Below are 23,440 nucleotides of genomic sequence, written 5' to 3'. Positions count from 1 at the left end.
TACCAATTGTCCTTCCTTGATACAAACTATAAGCACAACGTTCTCCAGTAGTTTATGCAACTGCTCTTGAGGAAGCCCGCGTGATCGAATACTTTTTTATTTTTTATTCCAGCATGATTCTGGGACTCCTTTAGTGATGTAATGATATAAACATGATCACTTGAATGCAGAGTAATTCCAATACAGCATAAAACACAAACGCGAACCACCTTTGGAGATATAAATACATCTCTTATAGCTTACGTATATTCACAGACTGGTGGATATTTGTCCGAAGCATAACTTTAAAAATAGTATAATCAACGTACTGCTTTGAAAGAAGGAAACATAGTGAGTATTGGTGCTTTTATATTTATGTGTTATATTTCACGATGGAGTCTTTACACAATTACATTAATATGCAATTAGCATTTTCAGAATGATAACCGAGTGAATAAAAAAAATAATAAACAAGTAAAATAAGATGATTATGAATATCATAATTTTCGTGGATTTAGGCTTACAGTTTACTGTTCCTTAGAAGTCATCGTGGAGCCTCATTGCAGGACGTCCTGGTTTTCTTTTTATGGTTTGTAATTTAAGGCTGGTTTTGGTAATATTTCTTTTTTCATTCTTTTAATGTGTTCCATCCATTTACGTTTATAATTCTTTATTTATTCTATTACTGACTGTTGGTTTAGTTCTTTCATAATTTCTTCGTTTCTTTTGTAATCAAATAGAGTATACTTTGCAGTTTTTCTCATAAACCTCATTTTAACTGTTATTAATCTTGTTAATCTTTTTGTTGTACAGCTTTCACTTCCATACAATAGTACTGTTAGGGCTAATGTATTGTATATTTTCAGTGTGATTTGTTTTTGAACCAGGTTAAATTTAAACATGGAGTTAATTACACTTGTTACTTTTAAATATTTCGCAAGTTTTAGGTTTATATCTTTTTCATTTTCATGTGTAATCACACATTTTTGATAGTTAAACGAATTCACCAGTTCTAAAATCTTGTTATCTATTAATATTTTAGTTCTTATTGGATCTTGTCCTTTAAAGGCCATCGTTTTTTATTTCTTTGTTGATATTATCATTCCATAATCTTTTGCTATTTCATTTAAATTTAAAATATCATTCTGTATGTTTTCTTCAGAAATAGTAATTAATATTTGTTCATCACTAAAAAGGAGAGTGTTTACGTTCAAAGTAGAAGAAAATTTATTCTATTTTATTATAATTTCATTTAAATAAATACAGTTGCTGAAGTGGGACATCCCTGTCGGACTCATTTGTTTATGTGTCTCAGATATGATAGTTCATAATTTAATCTTATTTGTATTTGATTATATTCATATACACTTATGATGGCTTTTAGAATATTATTTGGTATTTGTCTTTCTTTTAATATGTTAAAATAAAATACTTATTATTATTATTATTATTATTATTATTATTATTATTATTATTATTATTATTATTATTATTATTATGCGAAACCTCCTGGGAGTTCAAAGACTCATCGAGGGAGGGCACCTACTCTACCACTCTGTGGCTAACACTCAAACCACCAACTACAATGAACCGCAACTACCATCATCATCTACACAAACGACATCTACCGTTCATTTTCAACACTAGTATTTTCACAGACAATCACAAACATCCATGCTCCCAGCAGGACTCGCACCCACAGCCTTTTGGCTGGAGAGTGGATACGCTGACCACTCGGCCAACCAGGTAGGCAAATATTATGAAAATCTAATTAAAATCTAAATAAATATTACATAGATCTTTCCATCTTTTACCTTTATGGTTTCGACGGTTTCTGTTCCTTATAACCGCAACCGTTATACGAGGATAAGGTGGTTGGCCCAATGCCTCCCAGTGCATCCCATGTCTCTAGAAGCGTTATATTCTCAAGGCGGTTTGCCTGCTTGCGGGAGAAAAAACTCCAGATAAACTTAGGAGAAAAACCCTGCAGTCCTCACCCAAGACCAGCTAACTTGGCTATGTCCGAGAAAGATCCTAAGCTCCTCACGTCAACGACGAGAATCGTACCATGGACACTCCTTCCCTAAGCATGTGGTTGCGAAGCAAGCAGCCGCAAGGCTAACCGCGTGGACTTTTAACTTTATCAAATTCTTTTTCAATGTCAATAAATAATATTTGTTTTTAAATTATATTCTCTACTTTTCTGGGTTTTAGGCAAAAGGCTGGATCCATGCATTATCGCCCTTTTCTAAATTGATTTTGTACTTCTAAAATAAAGCCTTCGAGATATTTTATTAGTTTGTACTTAAACTTCTGCTATATATTTTATAACAGGAATGTAGAATACCTCTATAGCTTTTACGGTAATCTGTATTACGCTTTTTAAAAATAGGGAACACTATTGCTTTTTTCCATTCTATTGGGGTTTACTTGTTAAATAGATTTTATTTAAAAATAATAAGTCTTTCTTTGAACCTCATTCCTGCATATTTATATAATTCTGAACCTAACTTATCTTCTCCATCTGAATTGTCGTTTCTTTTTGCTTTCAAGCTGATTTCTAATTCTTCTTTAGTTATTTGCGTTTCATTTTCATTGAATGTTTTCCAGTTACGTTTTTTTAAATATTTATCTTTCCATTATAGAAATTTAAAAATTCCTCTAATTTCAATTCAGTGTTAATTTTACACTTTCTCTAGTATCTGTATTTAAATGTTTCAAAATTTTATACACATCGGGTCTTATTCTATATATTCAGGGATCTTTATTCTTCTGTTTCATCTTCTTCACATTTTGACCTCGACGATGAATTCAATTGTTATCACGGAATGTTGACAGCGGTCTTTAGCTCGCCGCCTCGTGGTCATTTACCATCGTAATTTAAAATGTTATTTCGTACTATGAATGGAGTTAATGAAAACTTCCACTTGACAAAAGATGCAAGGGGGGGATTTGCAAAAGAATTCTTCCTTGCATTGTTTCTTTATAACTTACTGATTATTTTTTAATCGGAAGAATATTTTTATGATTGAAGATCAAATGAATTGGATTGTATAACGAACTAAAAACAATTTTATATCTGATATGCTTACCTGATATGCTTATAGAGTTATCAAGTGCAACTACTTTGGATTCAACAAATTTCTCTATGGCATTTCTCTAGCGATGGGTGATGTATGAGAGTAGATCTCCTGTTGATCAGCATCGAGAATCCGTACTGGTGGTCGCTTAATAATTGGGTACCTTCAAGGTGAAATAGGAGCTGAGAGTTGATGGTTTTCTCCATCACTTTGTATAGCACTGAAGTGAGTGAGATAAGGTGGTAATTAGATGAGTTGTCACCTTTTTTAGGATTGGTTTGAATATAGGCCAGTTTCCAGGCTTTGGGATATACACCAGTGGAGTAAGAGTTATGTACAGACGGCATAGGATAGGAGTCGGTTCTGGTGCACAGACCTTCAGGATAATTGGAGGAATTCCATTAGGGCTAGGAGACTTTTTTGCTTACAACAAAGACAACAAGTTTATGATCCCTTTTTTGACAAGAAGATACTGGAGGCATTGTATGTTGGGCAGTTGGAAACACTAGAGGGCATTTGCCATTGTCAGTTGTGTGTGCATTAAAAGCAAAGTGTGAAGCCAGGAGGTTAGCTTTTTTTTCTGTGGCTGATGTTGCAATTTAGACATCTGGTATGATAGGGGTGGGAATAGTTTAGGGCAAAAGTTACGATCAATTGTCTTGGCGAGAGACCAAAAGGAGTGGTGCCATTTGGACAGGCTACAAGTTTCCTGCTTTTTTGCCCTTTCAAATTCTGTTTTAGAAGCATTTATAATTTTCTTGCATCTGTTTCGGGCTTCAGTATAGGCATGGAAGGAGGATGGGGTTCTTGATTTGAGTCATTTGTGGTATGCCAGATTTTTCATTTGTACAGCCTTGGCACATAACAAAGTAATCCTCACCAGCATGAAAACATACGTTCCCCATACTGGTGAGGATTACTTTGTTGATGCATTCGGTGAATATGTTTGGACCGGAAGACCGGAAACAATAATATAACCATGGGAATAATGCATAGTAGTCTCGGAGACTGTCCCAATTGGCACTGTTATGATGCCAAACTACTTTTGTGTGGGAGTGACTGTGTAAGCGTTTTTGCATGGGAGAGGAGATGATCACTCGGGGGCTCATTACATTCACTACATATCCGGAGGAGTTATTGGTAAGGATTATTATTAGTAGTAGGAGGAGGAGGAGGTGGAGCAGCAGCAACAGTATTATATTCAATATCCATGTATACATGGATATTTTAGTGGAAATGTATCTAGATTGTCAGATACATTATATTCAGAAAGGTTTCTTACCTTTAATTATAAATATTTTTTTCTAAATATATTTTAAATGAATCTTTATTATCAACAAAGAAATGAAATACTAAAAGCTTCAGTAATTATAACTTAATAACAATGAGAATATTCTAAAGAATGACGTTAATATGAGCCTTTAAATCGTTTATTTCATTAGGATCTTTGATAGTTTCACTCAGATTATAAATAGAATTCCTCTATTATGATAAATAGAGGAATTCTATTTATCATAACACAAAACAAAATAATGAGATTATACTGAACCACACTTCTATGAAATTAAGGGGGGGGGGCTTGAATCCTACAAAAATGGAGAAATGGTGGCATCAGCAGTGATCCCAGATGATATGATGCAAGTGCCAAAGCAAAACGTACCACTATTCAGGCACGAAACGTGTCATTTTTATCAAGCTTCATAGAGCTGCTAATCCAATCTAGATAGGACGTTATCCGAGTGTATAAGGCTGGAAAAACTGGATCTCCACATTTATGGCTTGACGAAAGTATCCCAATCACATACCAAGTGTTGTTCTCTATCATCACTAAAGGTCCTCCAGAATCACCCTGAAATTAAAACAAATCGTACCGTTTAGTTGTGTCGCCTTAAATCAGAAATACAATGCATATTTAAAAATAAGTGTCAATGAAATCTGGTCACAGTGTTTTTCTCTTGCATTGAAACGTGTTTAAAAATTAGCAATCATTAGGATGGTTTGTGCTAAATTACGATTTAACACAAACCATGGTTTGTGTTAAATCGTAAAATCCATATTGGTGGTAACAACTGGGCCTGTCTCCAAGTATTGCATAATTGACCGTTAATGACCTTTTCGGTTATTTTAGAGAGTACGGAGGCTAATGGTACCATAGTTTAATTGCTGACATGTATCTCCATTTTTATTAACAGCGTAGATAATAACTTTGCTTCCATACTGTTCCGTAGGTTAAGTATTTTAGCTGGTTGGTGTTAATTATGAAGCACGTTTCAGTACAGCTGAATGAATAACATCTAAACCAAGGGACCACTTACCTAGTATCAAGAATATGAGTATTTCTTCGATGCCGTTTTTGGAGAAAGAGCAGAGGAAGCATCCTCAAGTCGTATAAACCAGAGCCAGTATTAATTACTGATGCCAAGAAGTCTGCCTTATTATTTTGGTGATCTTATCATTGGACTATCAGAACTTGAAAGATGTGGAAACGCAGAAAAGCAGATGTTGCACCCAACAGTCTTCTTGACAGACCCAGAAAATCATTTGAAGAGGAGACCAGCGCTTTGAATTTACTTCACCGTAAATTCTGTTTCGGATTTGATGCAGATTTTTTAAAGTTGTTATGGACATTAGTATAACCTGCATGTCAAGCTGGGATTTTTCAGTTGAGGTCTTGCATGCATAAGAATTTTTTTGCCTTGAAATATTTTGGCGCATTTTCATCGACGTTAAGAAATTCTCTTGAAAATCTAAACTAGCATTATGAAAATGTTCTATAACGGGTACACTAAACTTTCGGTTCCCATTCACACGTTTCTCTATCCTAATTACATCGTAGAGCATTTTGTGAAAAGGTATGAGGTATTCTGAAACCAGCTTGCCTGTACATTACACCTGCTCTATCTACATTTTCAGACCAGTATATTCAGTGCAGTTGGTTTAAGTGGTTCACGACTTATTCAACTTGAACCAGTGTAGATGATGTCAATCCTTGGTTGATCGTTTTTCAATTGGACTATCCAGATTTCCTTAAAGCACACTTCCGATCCCCTTTTTGTCTGCAGTTATTGGCTTACTTTTTTCTATGTGTGCAATTAATACCTAATTAACACCTTAGCATTTTCATCACCTAATACTACTTAAGTTTGATTTTGAATGATGCAATCTATTGTTCGTGTCATGAACAAATGGGATGTATGGCATACTATGAGGCCTCCCTCGAAGTCTGAAAGTTGCGTGAGTTCTGTTGTTAATATACATATAAATACACACTCAACTCTCTCAGTACTTCTTTTCGCAATCCATTTTACTGATGATAAATACTTGCAATAATTATTAACTGATTCTCATTAATAAAGATTTCAATTACCATATAATTCACAACACAGTCCAGTTGTTTACATAAATATTTAAAATTGAAACCTGGTTTATAATAAAACAATATTCAGTCAATTAGGTCAAGAATATTATTGAACACAGAATACAAGCAGTTATTAACAGTTGAAATATCTTAATTACATACTTTACAGTTTAATCTGGAATACAAACAAACACTGATGACTAAAATATTATCATTTTATTGGATCTCTTGTGCTCTACTAAATTCAAATAGCAGTTAAGTGTTTTTTTCTCACCTTACATGTATTTGTTCCCTCTAAAGTTTCTACAGCACAAAGCATGTGTATTGTTATGCCTTGTGGAAAAAATGAGCTCTGGATCTTAGAATAGGATTCATTGCACTTGTCATTTGACACTGTGGTGATTTGCCCTTCATGAAGTTTCTTGGCAGCGTTTCCCCTTGCTGAAAAATATCAAAACATTATATGAGAAATAAGAATAAATAATGATCAAAATATAGTGAAGAAATAAAATATATATTGCGGGACCTACGATAAGCGGTTAGCCCCCATCCTATGACAGTAACGTTTTTGTTCACGGAAGAAGAGCCTTGCATGGCTGATGTAGGAAGGCAGATCGGAAAAACCTTAATGCTGAGAGTAGCCTCCGATGACAGTTCCACCAAAGCGATATCGTGGTAGAAGTGTTTATTGGTGTAATTTGTGTGGATCGCCACACTCTGTACCTGGTGTCCGATTCCATCTAAGACTGAGTTTGATCCCAAATAAACAACGAACTTAAAATCACCCCTGAAAAGAAAAAATGAATAAAATCCTGCAGAAAAACGGGTAGTAGTGAAATAAGTTCTGTTAAAATAAGCACATTATAAAGATACTTACGGCAAAAGTCGATGAGTAAAACAATGGGCAGCACTCAAGACATGTTTGCTGCTAATAAGAGTACCGCCACATCGAAAAATGCGCTTCCTGGAGTTAACACCAAAAATTGCAGCCTAAAATGCATGCAGAGGGAAATGAAATGCTCTGAGAAATTACACACATTAGAGAAAAAGCAACAATATCCAGGATGTATTAATCGCTGAGTTCCAGTACTTACCATCCATGGCCAACTGTGAGGATCTGCTTTCTTTCCACCAATATCCAGTCGAATTCCAGGAAATGTCCTTACTTTACCTACGGAAGAATAATACAGATATTGTCAAATCCTTTTATTTTTCACGATACGTTTTTCAAGTTACTTTTGCTGCCAAGAATCTTCCATTTAATGTGAATTTTCTAAAGTAATACAGTGAATAACCTGCAGAACTTCATGTTACTAACATCGAATAACAGGGATCAGATCTAGGGTGAAATTTAAAGGTTAATAAAATCTAAAACACTGTGTACAGAACACATTTGAAAGCTTTGTGCCTACCAAAGTATACGGAGTATACTTTTGCATTTTGTTGTTTAGCTATGTTGGCCAAATCCCGGCTCTCCGGTTTGTTCGCTCTCTTTTCGGGCAATTTTGCTTTTTATTGTGTTCATCATAAAAACACAAATTCGTGACACTTACGTAATTAACACATTTGCCATTCACCGGTATCCAGGATTATCCCTCAGACATTTCAGTTGGAATGAGTAAGTGTGCTTTAAATTTGGTGTCTAAGGTGAAGTACCGGTTTATTTTTCTCAGTCTTAGATGTGGAGAGTAGTAAGGAGAATAGTAAATAAAGGGAAACATAAAGAATGAAGCATTTGTTTTTAAGTAGTTTTATAAAGCTTTTACTAGAAGTAATCAAACAACATAATAACGTGAGCATAATTATCTGTATCTGTATGTATTTTGAATAAACACTGCTTGCATTTGCAACATCCAAAGGCAATCCATTCCAATCACGCACCACCCTCTAAGAGAAAGATCTAGCCCTCACCCCTTCTTGGAGGAATTCATTCTCAGCTACAAAGGATGTCCTCTTGTCCTTTCTCCACCCTCCATAAATTGAAAAATTCCATCAATTGAAATCCATTATGATTCAGAAGTTTGTAAGTCTCAATCATATCTCCCCTCTTTCTCCTGTTTGCTAATGTCTGCAGTCTACAAATTCATGATCTGTCTTCATAATCAGTATTCCATAAGCCTGGTAACATTTTTATGATAATATGATGATAACATTCTCTTTTGTACTCTCTCCTCCAATATATCAGAATCACAACGTAACCCAGGATACCAGATCTGCGCACGATAGTTCAAGTGAGGTCTTATCAAGGCTTTGTAAAGAGGCAAAAAAAAATCCTTATCTTTACATGTGGACGTTCGTTTCAGCATTGCAATTATCTTTTGAGTTGTATTTGCAAACTTTGCTACGTGGCACCTGAACTTCAACTTCCCATCTATTAACACTCCAAGATCCCTAGCCTAATCCCACCAATATAATACGACATTGTATATCTAATCATGCCGAAGTGAATGACTTTACATTTAATGACATTGAACGGACACCCGTTTTTCCATGCCCACAATTCCAGCCTATTCAAATCATTCTGCAAGTACTGCATATCTGCAACATTCCTGATTACTCTACCTATCTTTGCATCCTCAGCAAATAGCCGTATGTCGCTTGTCAAATCCTTCCCAATATCTTTAACGTACAGATTGAATAACAGTAGACCAAGCTAATCCTTGTGGTATACCACTCGTTACCTTAAACCTTGCAGACTCAAATCTTCAGTATACCACTTTTTGATATCTGCTGGTCAGCCATCCTCTGTTCAATGTTAACATCATATAACTGAAACTAATTTTCTCCAATTTAAGCAGCAGTTTGTCATGTTGTATTCTGTCAAAAACCTTAACAAAATCCAAACATATCATGGTGTATCCATTCCCCTTGTCTAGTTCAATGGCAACATTGTTATAGAATGTGAGCAAGTTGCTAAAACATGACCTTCACTTAGTAAACCCATATTGTTCATTGTAAAGTAGAGATTCGCTGTCAACCCATTTCTGAATGCGAACCCTGACCATTCTTTTCCAAAATCTTCACCACCACCACCACTCCTGAGATACTAATTGGTCGATAATTGGATACGTCGGTCTTTGCACCACCCTTCCGCAATGGAATTACCATACATTTTTTCCCATCCCTGAGGAATCTTTCCTGTTCTGAGACTTATAGTAAACATCTTGTCAAAGAATGGCCACTCTTTTAGCATACGTGCTGATATTTACTATAAGTCTCACACACCTGCGTTTCTTCATCTTGTGAAGAGGTAACAGTGAGCTCAATGTTGCGTTCACTAGGTTGATAGCTTTTAACAAAATAGGCACCCATTAAATGAACAACCTCTTCTGCATCTGTAACCCTTTTTTTTTTACTTGCAGCATTTCGATGGAATTCTTATGGGTTGTCTTTAGCACGCAGAACCAGTTTCCTTTTATACTCAGACTTTCCTTTCCGTAGCATTTTGACTGTTCTAGCCCGCTGCTTACAACGTTCATAACGGACGTCATCCTTATACAAACGGTATTCCTTGCACATCGTCCTTTTCTTACGAGTCTCTTGCTTAATACGATTACACCATTCGACTGCTAGTCTATTTATTCCTCGAACTCTCGGGACACATTCTGATATCGTATCATTAGTATAATATATTTATTACTAATTTCCTAAGAAATTATACTAATAAATTAGTATAATTTCTTAGGAAAATATACAAATGTTCCTGATATAAATTTTCCTACTTAATGGCACCAGGAAAACATATTTATCACCGAACTGCCATAAAAAGTGCAATGCAGTGAGTGGAAACTGAATTTATGAAATTTGTGCAACACACAATTCCTCATAGGATAAACTGAATTTTAAAATGATCACGAAATATTCTATCAATAGTCACGAATGTTGAAAAAGGACCTAAGTGTAACGGGCACTGAACTAAGGAAAAAAAAAAACCACTTAAACACAGAAGACTGACAGAAATAATTTAGCTTATTTTGAAGGTGCTCTTTGCCTGGCAATCTCTTTCCGTGCTGCCTGCATCATAAGACATGGTAGAAATTATCTTCTTGTACGAAAGAGAGAGAGAGAGAGAGAGAGAGAGAGAGAGAGAGAGAGAGAGAGAGAGAGAGAGAGAGAGAGAGAGATACTTACCATCTCTACGTGGCGATCTCTCTTTGGAAGGTGTTCCAAACAGGTCTTCCAGTTGTTTCGTTCTAATTCCGCAAGCTGAAATAATAAAATGATCAAATTTATAACACATAAAACAACAGAAACTAACTGATGATTTTATGTTATTTTTAACCATATGAACTATGGAAAAAGACATCAACTGGGTATATATTAGTCAAAGTAATTTATTTGTTACTAAGTAACAAATACCGACAAGTTTCGCCAACTTAACTGTTTGGCTTCTTCAGGGTGAATAAAATAGATACAAAACAAGTGACACACTAAAACTGTTCATTAAGGGAAGAACTGAATACAACTGTATTTTTTACAAATACAGAAGAACGCGTACATCACACGCATGGAGCGTGTATGCAATCAACTGTTGTTATGTAGGAACGTTCTCTAATTAGCAGCGAGATTTAACTCTGGCATGCTTAAAGATCTTATGAGGGCCTTCCAAATATCTGCCAGAATTAATCCTTGGTTTCTGTTGAGGTTGTATTTAGAATGGATAACTGTTATGGCTTCTTTTATGATTCGGGAGCGGAAATCTTCCTCTAAATAGGGCATGGAGCTTTTGTCCCATTCTATGGTATGGTTTGTCCTGGAGAAATGAAGTGCTAACCCCGATTTGTCTTCTCTGTTGTTGTTGTTTACATCCCCTACGTGTTCTTTTTGTCAGATTTCCAAACATCTAGAGGTCTAGCCAAGACCTAATCTGCCAGATAGCACAATAATCATCAATTTCTCCGATCACGTTTTAACAAAACCGGAAGTTAGTATACTTAAGAAAGGGTTCAACTTTCTATTGCCCCAGACCAAATTCCTAAAGTAGACATAATATGTAACATAGAAAAGGCAATTTCATCATTACCGGAACCCATAGCAAATGATCTCAGACTGAAAAGCGCCATCATTCTCTCATCTTCAAGAGCTCCAAACCAAAACATCACGCCTTTAGTAAAAAGAGCTATGTTTAGTTTGAAGAAAAATAGAGAAATTATCATCCTAAAAGCAGATAAAGGAAACTCTACAGTTGTCTTAAACACCATAGATTACAAGAAAAGATCACAGACTTATTTTCTGACACATCTACCTATCGTGTTTTAGATTCAGACCCCACAGGGAAAAAATCACAATAAAACAAACAACTTGTTGCATAATAAGGACAGTTGACACACTTAAAACGAAGATTAAAGTCGTTGCATCCACTAACGCTGCGATTATATGGCTCTCCCAAAGTGCATAAAAATGGGATACCACTTCACCCTATAGTAGATGGAAATAATTCTCCAACATACTTATTATCGAAACACCTAGCAGGTCTTCTTAAGGCACACATCCGTAATTCGGATACCTACATAAAAAATCACAACATTTCGTGGATAAATTGAGGAACATCTTGATCTCCGAAACAGACATTCTTGCAAGCCTGGATGTAACATCCTTTGATGTTACATCCAGTAGACGAAGTAATCAGCATTTTGAGAAATCTCTTCCCTCAAGATATTACTTCTCTGTTCCATCATTGCCTAAAATCTAATTTTTTTCTTATGGAATGGAGCGATTTACGAACAGTTAACAGGCCTCGCAATGGGCGGCCCTCTCCCCGCCACCCCCTTGTGCAGATCTTTTTATGGAGAAACTGGAGAATGAAATTTTGTCTCAATTACACCCTAAACCCACAGTGTGGTGGAGGTATATGGATGACATTTTTATTGAATGGAAAAACACCGAGAAAAGATCTTTTTGATTTTCTTACCAAGATTATCAACTCCTTCCATCACAAAATAAAATTTACCTTAGAACTTGAGAAGGATAAACAATTACCATTCCTGGAAACTTTAATTAAGAAACAAATGGATGGACGCATCAGCCTTACAGTTTATCGCAAACCAACCAACACAGGTCGATACTTGCACTTCACTTCTTCACACCACATTTCTCAGAAACTAAGCGTCGTACACATGCTTGAAAAAAAATAGGACCACTCGTATCACTACAGAAGATAAAGATCTCAAAGATAAACTATCCCACATATCAAAAAACTCATAGACAATGGTTATCCCAAAAAATTGATCCATAAGATACTTTTCCGTGACGCCACAACAACAACAATCTGAAGAAATACGTTATAAACCCACCATCGCCATTCCTTAAGCTGAGACAGTTTCTAAAAAAGATTGCTACAATCCTCAAGCCACATGAAATACGAGTGACTTTTAAACCTTTAAAGACTATCCGCCAATTTTTAAGATCTCCGAAAGACAGTCATGCCTTCTTCAAATATGCCGGTGTGTATAACATCCCCTGTTCATGCGGATTAAACTATATTGGTCAGACCTCTAGAAGTTTGGAAATAAGAAAACAAGAACACGTAGGAGATGTAAACAACAACAGAGAAGACAATTCGGGGTTAGCACTTCATTTCTCCAGGACAAACCATACCATAGAATGGGACAAAGAGAGAGAGAGAGAGAGGTAATTTGGTTCATGGGTGGATATCAGCAGCTTTCTTCTTCTTCTTCTGTCTTCTTAAAGCAAACCTGTTTTAAAGCAAATCTTAAAACAGGTTTGTTTTTCAATCCTGTTTTAGTTTTAGTCTGATTTTCAGTCTCTCGTATCCGACATTGATATTAAAAAAGTTATATATATATATATTTCAGAATACTGCGATGATTTAATGCGTTCTCCTGAGAAACAATGCATAACCATGAAAATTGAAATAGTATGGATCTCCACCCTCCGTTTGGCAGAATACTAATGCGACTAAATACATTTTAGCTACTTGAAACAGCGGTATTATTCAAGCCTGAGATGATTCCCATCATGTTAATAAAAATATTTCCACACAAGAAGTAGGATTGATATTCTTATATATAAAGCATTCTCTGATTTTTAATAATATTATTAGCTTCCTATTGCATCCATTGCTTTCATAATCATTGCAGCTATAATGTGAAAATGTGAGCGAATAGTTACTTACTTAAATAATCGAGCCAGATATATAAACTCTAATATTCTCCTTCTATGCACGTGATTATACTAAAGAGAGGAATGTATCTCTCTGATCATCCAAGTATAAATACATAAAACTGACCTTCAACACGTTTAATAATACCTGCATGTATTGTAAAGAAAAAAAAAATATGAATTTCGGTTATTCTTGGAACTTATGCGTTAGCCTTCACCACGGGCTTAATTGTTCCCTGGTAGAAGTCCAGTAATAATAATAAATGGAGGCGTTCAACAATTTTCTTACATATACTAGGATATAGCAAGTGAAACGTATTCATAAAAAATAAAAATTTTGATATTTTGACATAATCAGTAGGCTTGACGGGGAGTTGGCCGAATGATTAGCGTAATAGAAGCCCACCCTCTTTCCGCTTATTGGAAGCTTCAAGGGGCTCAAAAAGGTTCCATGTTTGGCCACTGGAGCAGGCTGTCTGAATTTTTTGAAAATATAAAAAAATATTGAAAAACAAATTCCTTAACCAGCCAACGCTACGAATGTACTGTAAGTTTACGAATAAAACTTTCGTGGGTGGTGGAGCCACACACACACACACACACAAAAAGAAAACGAACCAGGATAAAAAAAAAATTGAGTTATTTAGAATATTTCTTAGTTGTTACAACTTAAGTCACTATTACACAAAATACTAATCGATAACATACAAATATAATACTTTGCATTTCCATCAGAAAAAAAAAGTTTTTTTTTCAAATGCTGTATTATTATTCATTGCAAATGCATTTGTTGCTATTTCAGGGTCTTACAACACAAATAAAAAAATCAAAATACTTACTTGCATTTGACGATGTCGCAAGAGAAACAGCAAAGACCATTACCAAAATTTCTAAGAGTACCATTGCTACGAATTGCGTACAATACTTTTTTTCTGGCCTGCAAAATGAATACGCTACTCTAAGTAAATTGTGATTTGAGTAAACTTCTAAACGCGTGACCTATCTTTTACATTTCGGTAATTCATACTCACAGTTCTGATGACATAATTAAAGCTGAACTAACTGCAGAAGCTAATTTCCTAAAAATAAATATTTCAGTATCCTTGTATACGTGTAAACATTCGAAATATGCTGAGCGTAATGAGCTTCGTTAACCGTATCAAGACCGTAGCAAGAAAAAAATAAATAAACCTTTTGTTTTTAATTAATAATCGATTTGATCGGCAGAGCTTAAATATATTTATGTCTTAGGAGAAAAAATGTTTTCTAAGTTTACTTTTCAAGGCAGTGACGAATTGTTCGAATACAATTTTAAGCTACTTGAATTCGAATCGAGACTACAATTCCTATAAACCAGGGATTCTTTGTTACTGATGTGCCGTTCTAATAGTAATCGATATAATTATATTTCTAGGCCTTAACCACGATATTTATTATCTGCGATGTTTGTAGAATTTCCTATTCGTTATTAGTAGGTGTATCAATTGTTGTTTAAAAATTACTTTTTTATATATAAAAGCATTAAATATGTTAACACATGTGGATCGTTTTAATTAAATGAGTCAAAAGGTTTTATACTTGTTATCGTTATTTTTTTTTTTTTTGATAATAAAGATACTTTATTCTAATATAAAAAAGAAAAAATTCAAACTATTAAACGTGATACAATATCACGCGTGCAAATGTGAATTCTCACTGAAGTGTAATTTATATTTCACTCGTAATGAGTGAAATATAAAAAAGTATATAAAATATAAAAAGTGAAATATAAAAAATATAATGAGTGAAAATTAAAAAAAGTAATAACAATGACGGGTATAATGATGATTAAATTGCTAAAGGCACCGTACCTTTTAGGGAACCATTCTGGAACGAAGTTAGACGAAAAAAATTCCAACTGAAACCCGTTTGAAGAATTGCTTGCTTTACTTTCAACGTCTGTTAAAGCAACACATTCTGATTATTATTCAGCCATCGTTACAGAAACACTATACACACGAGTGAGAGAAATTTATCCGACCTGAACCACTTCGAGTGTTTCCAGTTATTAAAGGCAACTTAATACCGCTACCAAGAACGCATCCAAGTCAAAGTTCGTCAAGAATGAGCCTTTCGTAGGACAGTACACATAACTCGGATTTTAAGTTTCAATTATTATAAATTATAATGTGAAAACAACGTCTTTTGACAGACAGAATCACTTTTGTACTAATTTAAATTTCAAAATAAATATACTAGCACAGACATATCAACTGTATCCAAAGAATGAAATACAACTGGATACATTGCGTAGTCACGAACGCGAATCGCTCAGCTACGAGAGTTCTTGAAGTAAGCATCTTATTACCAGATTGATTTTACTGTAAGAATAACTGGAGGAGATGTTCATAATAGACGAAGATCCGATATTGAGCTACTTCTCTTTCAACTACCTCATTTCACCGAAATAATATGAAGAGCTTTATATGTCTAAACCTTTAATCTTTAACTTCACTAAATAAATTTGATGTAAAATTGGCTTTAAAGGCCCCTTTTGACTCTGCCAGAAAGTGGAAGTTTCACAGGAATTATAATGCTTCTGAGTACATTATAACTTAGTACATTCTGAGTTGCAATCCGATCAACACGTACATAAAAAGGTTGAGTTTAAAAATCTGATTTGTACTTCCAGCAAACTTTTAATAGGTAAATTTAGGATAGAATATTCCGATTGAGAAGCTCTTGTTATTACGACTACTATTAAAATAAAACACGACTTGTGGTAAATCTGAAAAGCCACCCTGAATGCATATTTAAGCATATTTATTTGCACAGCATTAAAACAAAATATGAAATTGGATACCTTGGAGGAACATTTAAAAGAAAAGAACGATAATAAACAGTACTAAGTTTGCTAATTCAACACTCTCTCTCTTGATGCACGGCTTTAGGTACACTGGAGACTCATTTAGTTTCTTTTTTTAGCACTGACAAACTTCCCCTTTTAGGAAAGATTTTAATTCATCGCAGAAGGAACTTGCTGTAAGATCGGACCACTTTTGTGTTACTTATCCTTGAATTAACTTAGTAACCAGAACAAAATAACATAAAAAATTAATAGCTGCTCTGTTACTATTTCCTGGAATTTTGCTGTTCTGCATTCGCGGCTCACACACACACACACTTTTTTTGTTACCTGAAGACCCTTTTTTTACTTGAAGAAGTTGATGACTCTGTCTCAGTAGGAGATCATTGTGTGTGTGTGTGTGTGTGTGTGTGTGTGTGTGTGTGTGTGTGTGTGTGTGTGTGTGTGTGTGTGTGTGTGTGTGTGTGTGTGTGTGTGTGTGTGTGTGTGTGTGTGTGTGTTAGAAATCTGCAGAGTTCATACTGTTACTGAAAACATATTCATTAAGCCAAGTCCGTACTTGGGTTAATGAATCACTATCATTTGAAGTATCAGTTGAAGATTTGCATCATAATATGGTTCACGGACAAGTCATCGCGGAAAAAATTTCATCGCGGGGACAATTCATCGCGAGGAAAATTTATCGCAAGGAAAAATCATCACAGAAAAATTCATCGCGCGAACTTTTGATTATAATTTTGTAGATATTAATATTCCATCAACAGAATTTAGTATCAGAGTAAGAAAGAGTATTTATAGCATTTTAAGACGAAACAGAAACTAGGAAACTCACCAATCAATAAAATATTACTTTCACTGTATAAGAATAAAATATATTATGAAAATCTAAATAAATAATACATACATCTAACCTTCTTTTACCTTTACGGAGTCGAGGGTTTTATTCCTTATAACCCCAACCGTTATACGAGGATGAGGTGGTTGGCCAATGCCTCCCAGTGTATCCTATGTCTGTAGAAGCGTGACATTTTCAAGGCCAGTTTGTCTGCTTGCGGGAGGAAAAATCCCATATAAACTGGGGAGAAAAACCTGCACTCCTCGCCCAAGACCGGCTAACTTGGCTATGTCTGAGAAAGATCCTACATTCCTCAAGTCAGTGACGGAAATCGAACCCAGAACACTCCTTTCCCAGGCATATGGTTGTGAAGCAACCAGCCACTGGGCTAACTGCGCGGACTAATACACAGACACATAATAAAATTGTATTTTGTGAAATTTATCTTGCACTGCATTTAGTTTTCATATATCGGTATCAATACAATATCATTTCAATTTTCTAGTGAATAACATTTTCAGCTTTTTTTCAGCGATCAATAGTTCGCGCGATGAATTTCTCTGGAAAGAATTTTCCCCGCGATCAATTGTCTCGGCGATGAATTTTCCCCGCGATGAATAGTCCCCGCGATGAACTGTCGGCGATGAATTGTCCGGACACATCATAATATAAATGTCCGCCCGGTTAGCCTAGTGGCTTTGCGCTTCGCAACCACATGTCTGGGGAAGGAGTGTCCTAGGTTCGATTCCCGTCAACGACGTGAAAAGCTCAAGTATCTGCTATAGGCAACCTAAGAGCGGCTGGTAAGTGTGCATTTACTGATCATTTTTTCATTTTTCTGTTTTTTAATGGAACTAAGTGACACTCTCCTGCCAGTTTATCTGGTGTTTTTCATCCCGCAAACCGGTTCGAGGACACACACGGATTACAGTCAGGAATACTGACCCAGCCATAGGTCTGATTCGTCAGCCTATGCGGGTTCCGGAGCCCGGATAAAATTTGGGGGGACTAGATGGTACCCTGAACTCCCGTAAAAAAGGGGAATGCTGTATCATCGCACGGAATTTATTCATTTATTTTAAAATGTAAATAGCATGTGTTTCTGTTGACTTCTTACTTTTTTGTGTGTCTAACAGAAACGATGCAGTTTGCGTGCTGTTCGTTCTCTTACTCACAACAGTTATATTATGTGGTGGCACAACCGTAAGACAAGTTCGTTATCCTGAAGATGAAGAAATTAAAAAGTTCGATAAATGCAAGACCCTTTCACATGGAGAAGATGGGTTCTGCGTGAGTGTTTATGACTGCAAGGAAGCGACGGATTTCTTCAATGAGAAGCCTTGCGATTGGGATGGAGTCGTGCCTTACATATACTGTCCAGAAGATCGTCGGATGACCAAGAGGAATGCAAAACTTATCCCTAAGTCAGAAAACCTAAGAGCTGCTGGTAAGTGTGCATTTACTGATCATTTTTTCATTTTTCTGTTTTTTAATGGGACTAAATGACACTCTCGGTCAAATTCAACATGTATACGCTAACCTTGTCCAAAATTCTCAATTTTGGAAGGAAAGATGATTTCTCAATAAAATATACAATTTTTCTATTATCCTTCGCTTGATAAACTGATGAATCTGTAGTAGAGTGACTGGAGGGAAGTTTGACGTGAATTAACATTGCATTTGAAGAGTAATTGAGGGTACTGATTACGGAACACATAAAGTGCGGTAAGAGATTATTCCAAAAGACAACAGTATAAGGTAGAAGCCATGATTGAATAAATGAATGAACAAAAAACAAACGAAAAACGATCTGGAAAAGAAAAGCCAGTGGGCGTTTGCGAACCCTAAAATCTCCAAGCAAGGTAATGGTAGACAACAACATTTCAAGAAAAAAAATATTTTAAAAATCAGAATGTGTGGAGGTATTACGAGAGTAATGGAAACATCAAATTAATTTGATAGAAGGAGCGATAGATTTTTATCCAACAGTATCAAAAAGAGGAGTTATGGACAACAGAATAAAAATAGATGTGATGAGGAAATTTGGATACGGAGAGCTAAACGACAGAGGAGAATAATTACTCCACTTCTGTAAAGCAAATGATCTAATGATTGGAAACGCATTGTTCTTTTAACGCCCTAATAATTAATATACATGGGCATCCCTAGATGGTAATATAAAGAACTGCATAGACTATATCATTATAAACAAACCATGGAAAAGATCAGTAAATAATGTACGAACATTAAGAAGCTTTTATTTCGACACTCACTAAGAAATATTAACTATCGAAGTGAAGATAAAATTCAAAAGGATAAACAATATCAGAAAAAAAGAAAACATCAACCTATTAAAACTAAAAGATGGCTCAAGAAGAAGTCGATTTTTTGAACAGATGTGCTTGAAATTAAAACACTCCATCTTCCAGAACAGCGGAAAATACAGGAAAGAAGGAAAAGAAGCAGTATTATCAATTGCAAAAGACACTCTAGGTACCAAACCCAAAATAATCAAACAGTGGATCATCATCATCATCATCATGCATATCAAGGATATTTAGGCCTAGAGTGGCCTGTTCCGGCCTTAGAAGTCATCGTTGAATCGTTTAAGAGACGTCCTGGTTTTCGTTATCCTAATGGCTTGTTCTTTAAGGCTTGTTTTAGTAATCCGTCTATTTTCATTCTTTGAACGTGTTCCAAATAGTGGATATCCCAAGAAATCGTAGCTACAACAGAAGAGAAAAGAGAGACTAAGATACTTGGAAATCAAGAAAACAATGAAGAGAATAGAGAAAAATACAGAGCACTGAAAACTAAAGTTGATAACCTATTCAAAAAAGCCAAAGTAAAATGGTTAGAAGAAAAAGCTAAGAAATGCCAAGAAGCATACCAACAAAACAACCTAAAAGTCTTCCATGACACTATAAGAGAAATTACAAAGGAATTCTCAGCAAAAGCAGTAACAATGATAAACAACAAGATGACTGAAACTGGGAATATTAAAGATATAAGAAAAATCGGGTCAAACCATTTTAAGACTAACTTTCACCAAGGAAACAAAACTACAATGCCAACAACAGAAGAAAATAACGACCACCGAAAACGTTTACAAGAAGAAGTTAGATACGCAACAAAACAGATGATAAACAATAACTTACCAGGCATTGATACTATCCCTACTGAACTGTGGTCATATGGAGGCAGCATATCAATAGAATATTTAACAACCCTATTCAATAAAGTACAAACAGGAGAGATCCCAGATGACTGGAGAACTGGAAAGATCATCCCAATATACAAGAAATAAGACAAGAGACTGCAGAAATTACAGATCAATCAATTTACTCTACCACACTTATAAAATATTCGTAAGAATTTTACAAAATAGATTAAAAACACCCATGAAGAACTGATAGGCATAGAACAAGCTGGTTTCCGAGGAAACTATTCAACAATAGACCAAATTTTCACATTGCACCAACTAGCAGAACTCAGCTGGGAAGACCATAAAGAACTATATTGTTGTTTTGTGGACTTTAAACAAGCTTTCGATAGCATTGACAGAGAAATCCTTCTCAAAGTTCTACTAGAAAAAGCAATAGAGAAATTGCACAATACAATTCCTGATAAAATATTACTCTCAGACAAATGCAATAATTAAAAAGGACACACTCACAACAGAACCTATAGAGATCCAAAAAGGAGTAATGCAAGGATGCCCATTATCCCCATGCCTATTCAACATATATCTAGACGAAGTTTTAAAGAATGCAATAGCCAATGAGCCTGGAATCAATGCCAATGGTTTGAACAAAAATAATATCAAATATGCGGGTGATCTCGTCCTTATTGCAAGAACCCTAAATGAATTACATACGTTGATAAACAAGCTAAACGAAACCTGTAAAATATATGACATATCAATAAATATACAAAAGATATGAAAATAGGGAGGAAGAGAACTACCATCTCAGCCACCCTAAACGGAGAACAAATAGAACAAGTAGACAACTTCATATACCTTGGATCAAAACTAAGAGAAACAATAGATGAACTCAAAGCAATCAAACATAGAATAGCGATAGGATGGAGCACCATGGAAAAATAAAAACAAGATATGTAAGCAAACCAAAATCAAATTATATGAATCAGTAATTATAACAACAGTCATCTATGGAGCAGAAGCTTGGAGAATTAAGAAAAGAGAGGAGAAAAAACTGCTGGCATTTGAAATGAAATGCTTAAGAAAAATAAATAGAACAAGTTGGATAGAAAAGAAAACAAACGGTACAATCAGACAAGAATGATTGTATAAAAAGATAATAACAGAAGAAATTAGAAAACAACAACTAAGATGGTTTGACCACACTGTACGCATGGACGCAGACAGACTTCCTAACGTCTTAATCAACTTTTCCAACTGAAAAAAAAAAAGAAGACCAGGAAGACCAAGAATTACCTGGCTGAAATTAATAAAGAACATTTCGGGATGCAGAACAATAAACATATAAGGAACTTTTTTCGAACAGCAAGGAATAGAGGACTAGAAGATCCTGCTCCAGAGGAGACTAAACCCGTGTTAGAAGGAAGAGAAGATGGACTGGTAGTTAATTCGCTGAAGTTAAGATTAGCATTGAGTGTGTTTATGAAGCGAGTCCGGAAGGTTTAGATTTGACTAGATTGAGGTTTACTACAGTGGGTGATCAAATTATTAGAGCCACAGTGCGAAAAAGGTATTTTGTGAGTTTCGGATAAAAATGAAACCACATTGTCAATGTTTTTACATCAAATTGTTTTTATTAAAATTAGTCCTGTAATGATATACTTAAAAAAGTAAACTATTCTTATGTAATTAAAGAAAAATGTATATAGAAATAATTATGAAGTCAATATTTGATAACGTCGCCTTTTGCTGCAATTCGTGCTTCGATTCTTTTGGGCACACTTTCTATGCTTTTCACGCAGTTTAATTTTATAGATTCATTCCTCTGCCACACATCAATCAAACGCTCTATTAATTGGCGTTTGTTGATGAAAAGTTCCTTGGAAATTTCCCGCTTCATCAGTTCCCAAAGTATCAACAGTCCAACTTTTTTCCTAACTCAAATACTCACTTGTGCCGTTCCCTGAGGAACCCAACTGTTATCAAAAAAACTTGTTCACTAATAGAATCGATTTTTTCTTTCGTTCCAGCTGGAAGAATAAGAAGAGTTTAAAGAGTTAAGAAGCGTGTGTTGGAAGTTTTTCATAAACGGAAGACTGAAAAAATAATCACGTTAAATTGAACATCTGGATATGATAGGGATGGAATTATAATTTGAATTTATGTCTATATCTTCTCTTGAGAAGTTTCATTTATTGTATTGCACGAATTGTTGAATCAAAATCTAAATTCTTGTAAACAAAGTTTGGTAAAAAATAAAGAATTAATCAGTTATAATCTCTATAAATTAATCAGTTATTAAAACTTTTGTTTTATTAAAACTTTTCTTTCGTTCCACTCAGAACCATGAGCCACTTAATATTACTTTAATGTACATTAGACTAACAAATAATTGTCTGATGGTTTCCTTAAGAAATTGCTTGTATTTAAAAAATGAAAACAAACAAATAATAATAATAACAACAGGTGCTATTTTTAGCTCTTGGTAATTTCCGTGACGCTAGGCAACCTAATAATCAATTACTAGTCCTATTTTCTTTGGAGACTTTGTTATCTTTTATTTATTTATTTATTTATTTTTTTGTTGATCTTTGGTACACAGTTGGGTTTCCATTAGAAAACGAGGTCCAGTTTACAACCCTGCAACTTAGATAAAACAATCCGTATAACCCACGCAAGATATAAATCAGTACCAGTTAAAATCAGGAAAATAGCACTTATGGTAAACATATCACAAACGCACAGAACTGCTATTAGAATGAAAGGTGAAGGGCTGAAAAATATCATGGATACAACAGTCAAGATTTAAATACATGGCCTTTAGAGTGTCAGGCAAATCAGTTTCAGATAAATTTCATTGAAGCTTTTAACTGTTAGTTTCGTTTCTTGTTTAATTTTTAGACACATTTAAAAGGAAAAATAGCACAGTGTAATTGCAATGAAATGAAGTAACAAATGAATTTCTAATAACAGAGCTAGAGCCTCCGTAGCTTAGTCGGTATAGACGCATCTCTTTAATCGGAAAAACCTCGGTTCGATTGCCCTCAGTGACTGAGAA

General features: G+C 35.0%; 2 protein-coding genes across 4 annotated transcripts; one reads left to right on the top strand and one right to left on the bottom strand.

Moving 5' to 3' along the window:
* The first annotated feature begins 53 nt into the window (after positions 1-53).
* Positions 54-22,659, top strand: LOC150098363 (uncharacterized). 3 transcript variants are annotated; one of them, XM_090404867.1, is made up of 4 exons: positions 98-330; positions 13,233-13,424; positions 18,356-18,666; positions 22,413-22,659. In XM_090404867.1, the coding sequence occupies exons 2-4, from the start codon at positions 13,384-13,386 to the stop codon at positions 22,433-22,435; spliced, it is 375 nt and encodes a 124-aa protein (XP_090260993.1). In that variant the 5' UTR covers positions 98-330; positions 13,233-13,383; the 3' UTR covers positions 22,436-22,659. The 3 variants fall into 3 exon arrangements, 1 of the variants encoding a protein (XP_090260993.1); XR_016549482.1 differs by lacking the exon at positions 13,233-13,424 and having other exon boundaries at positions 54-330; positions 18,356-22,659; XR_016549481.1 differs by lacking the exon at positions 13,233-13,424 and having other exon boundaries at positions 200-330; positions 17,752-22,659.
* Positions 4,474-17,763, bottom strand: LOC150098364 (venom protease-like). The gene is made up of 8 exons (XM_090404866.1): positions 15,390-17,763; positions 14,379-14,476; positions 10,549-10,623; positions 7,512-7,588; positions 7,295-7,407; positions 6,948-7,204; positions 6,692-6,858; positions 4,474-4,908 (listed from the first exon to the last, which is right to left on the bottom strand). The coding sequence occupies exons 2-8, from the start codon at positions 14,440-14,442 to the stop codon at positions 4,726-4,728; spliced, it is 936 nt and encodes a 311-aa protein (XP_090260992.1). The 5' UTR covers positions 14,443-14,476; positions 15,390-17,763; the 3' UTR covers positions 4,474-4,725.
* Positions 22,660-23,440: the final 781 nt, after the last annotated feature.

This window comes from Typopeltis vanoorti, chromosome 15 (assembly GCF_054136105.1).
Source record: "Typopeltis vanoorti isolate ZY-2024b chromosome 15, IOZ_Tvanoo_1.0, whole genome shotgun sequence".
NCBI lineage: Eukaryota > Metazoa > Arthropoda > Arachnida > Uropygi > Thelyphonidae > Typopeltis > Typopeltis vanoorti.
This window is presented reverse-complemented; position numbering and strand designations above follow the sequence as displayed.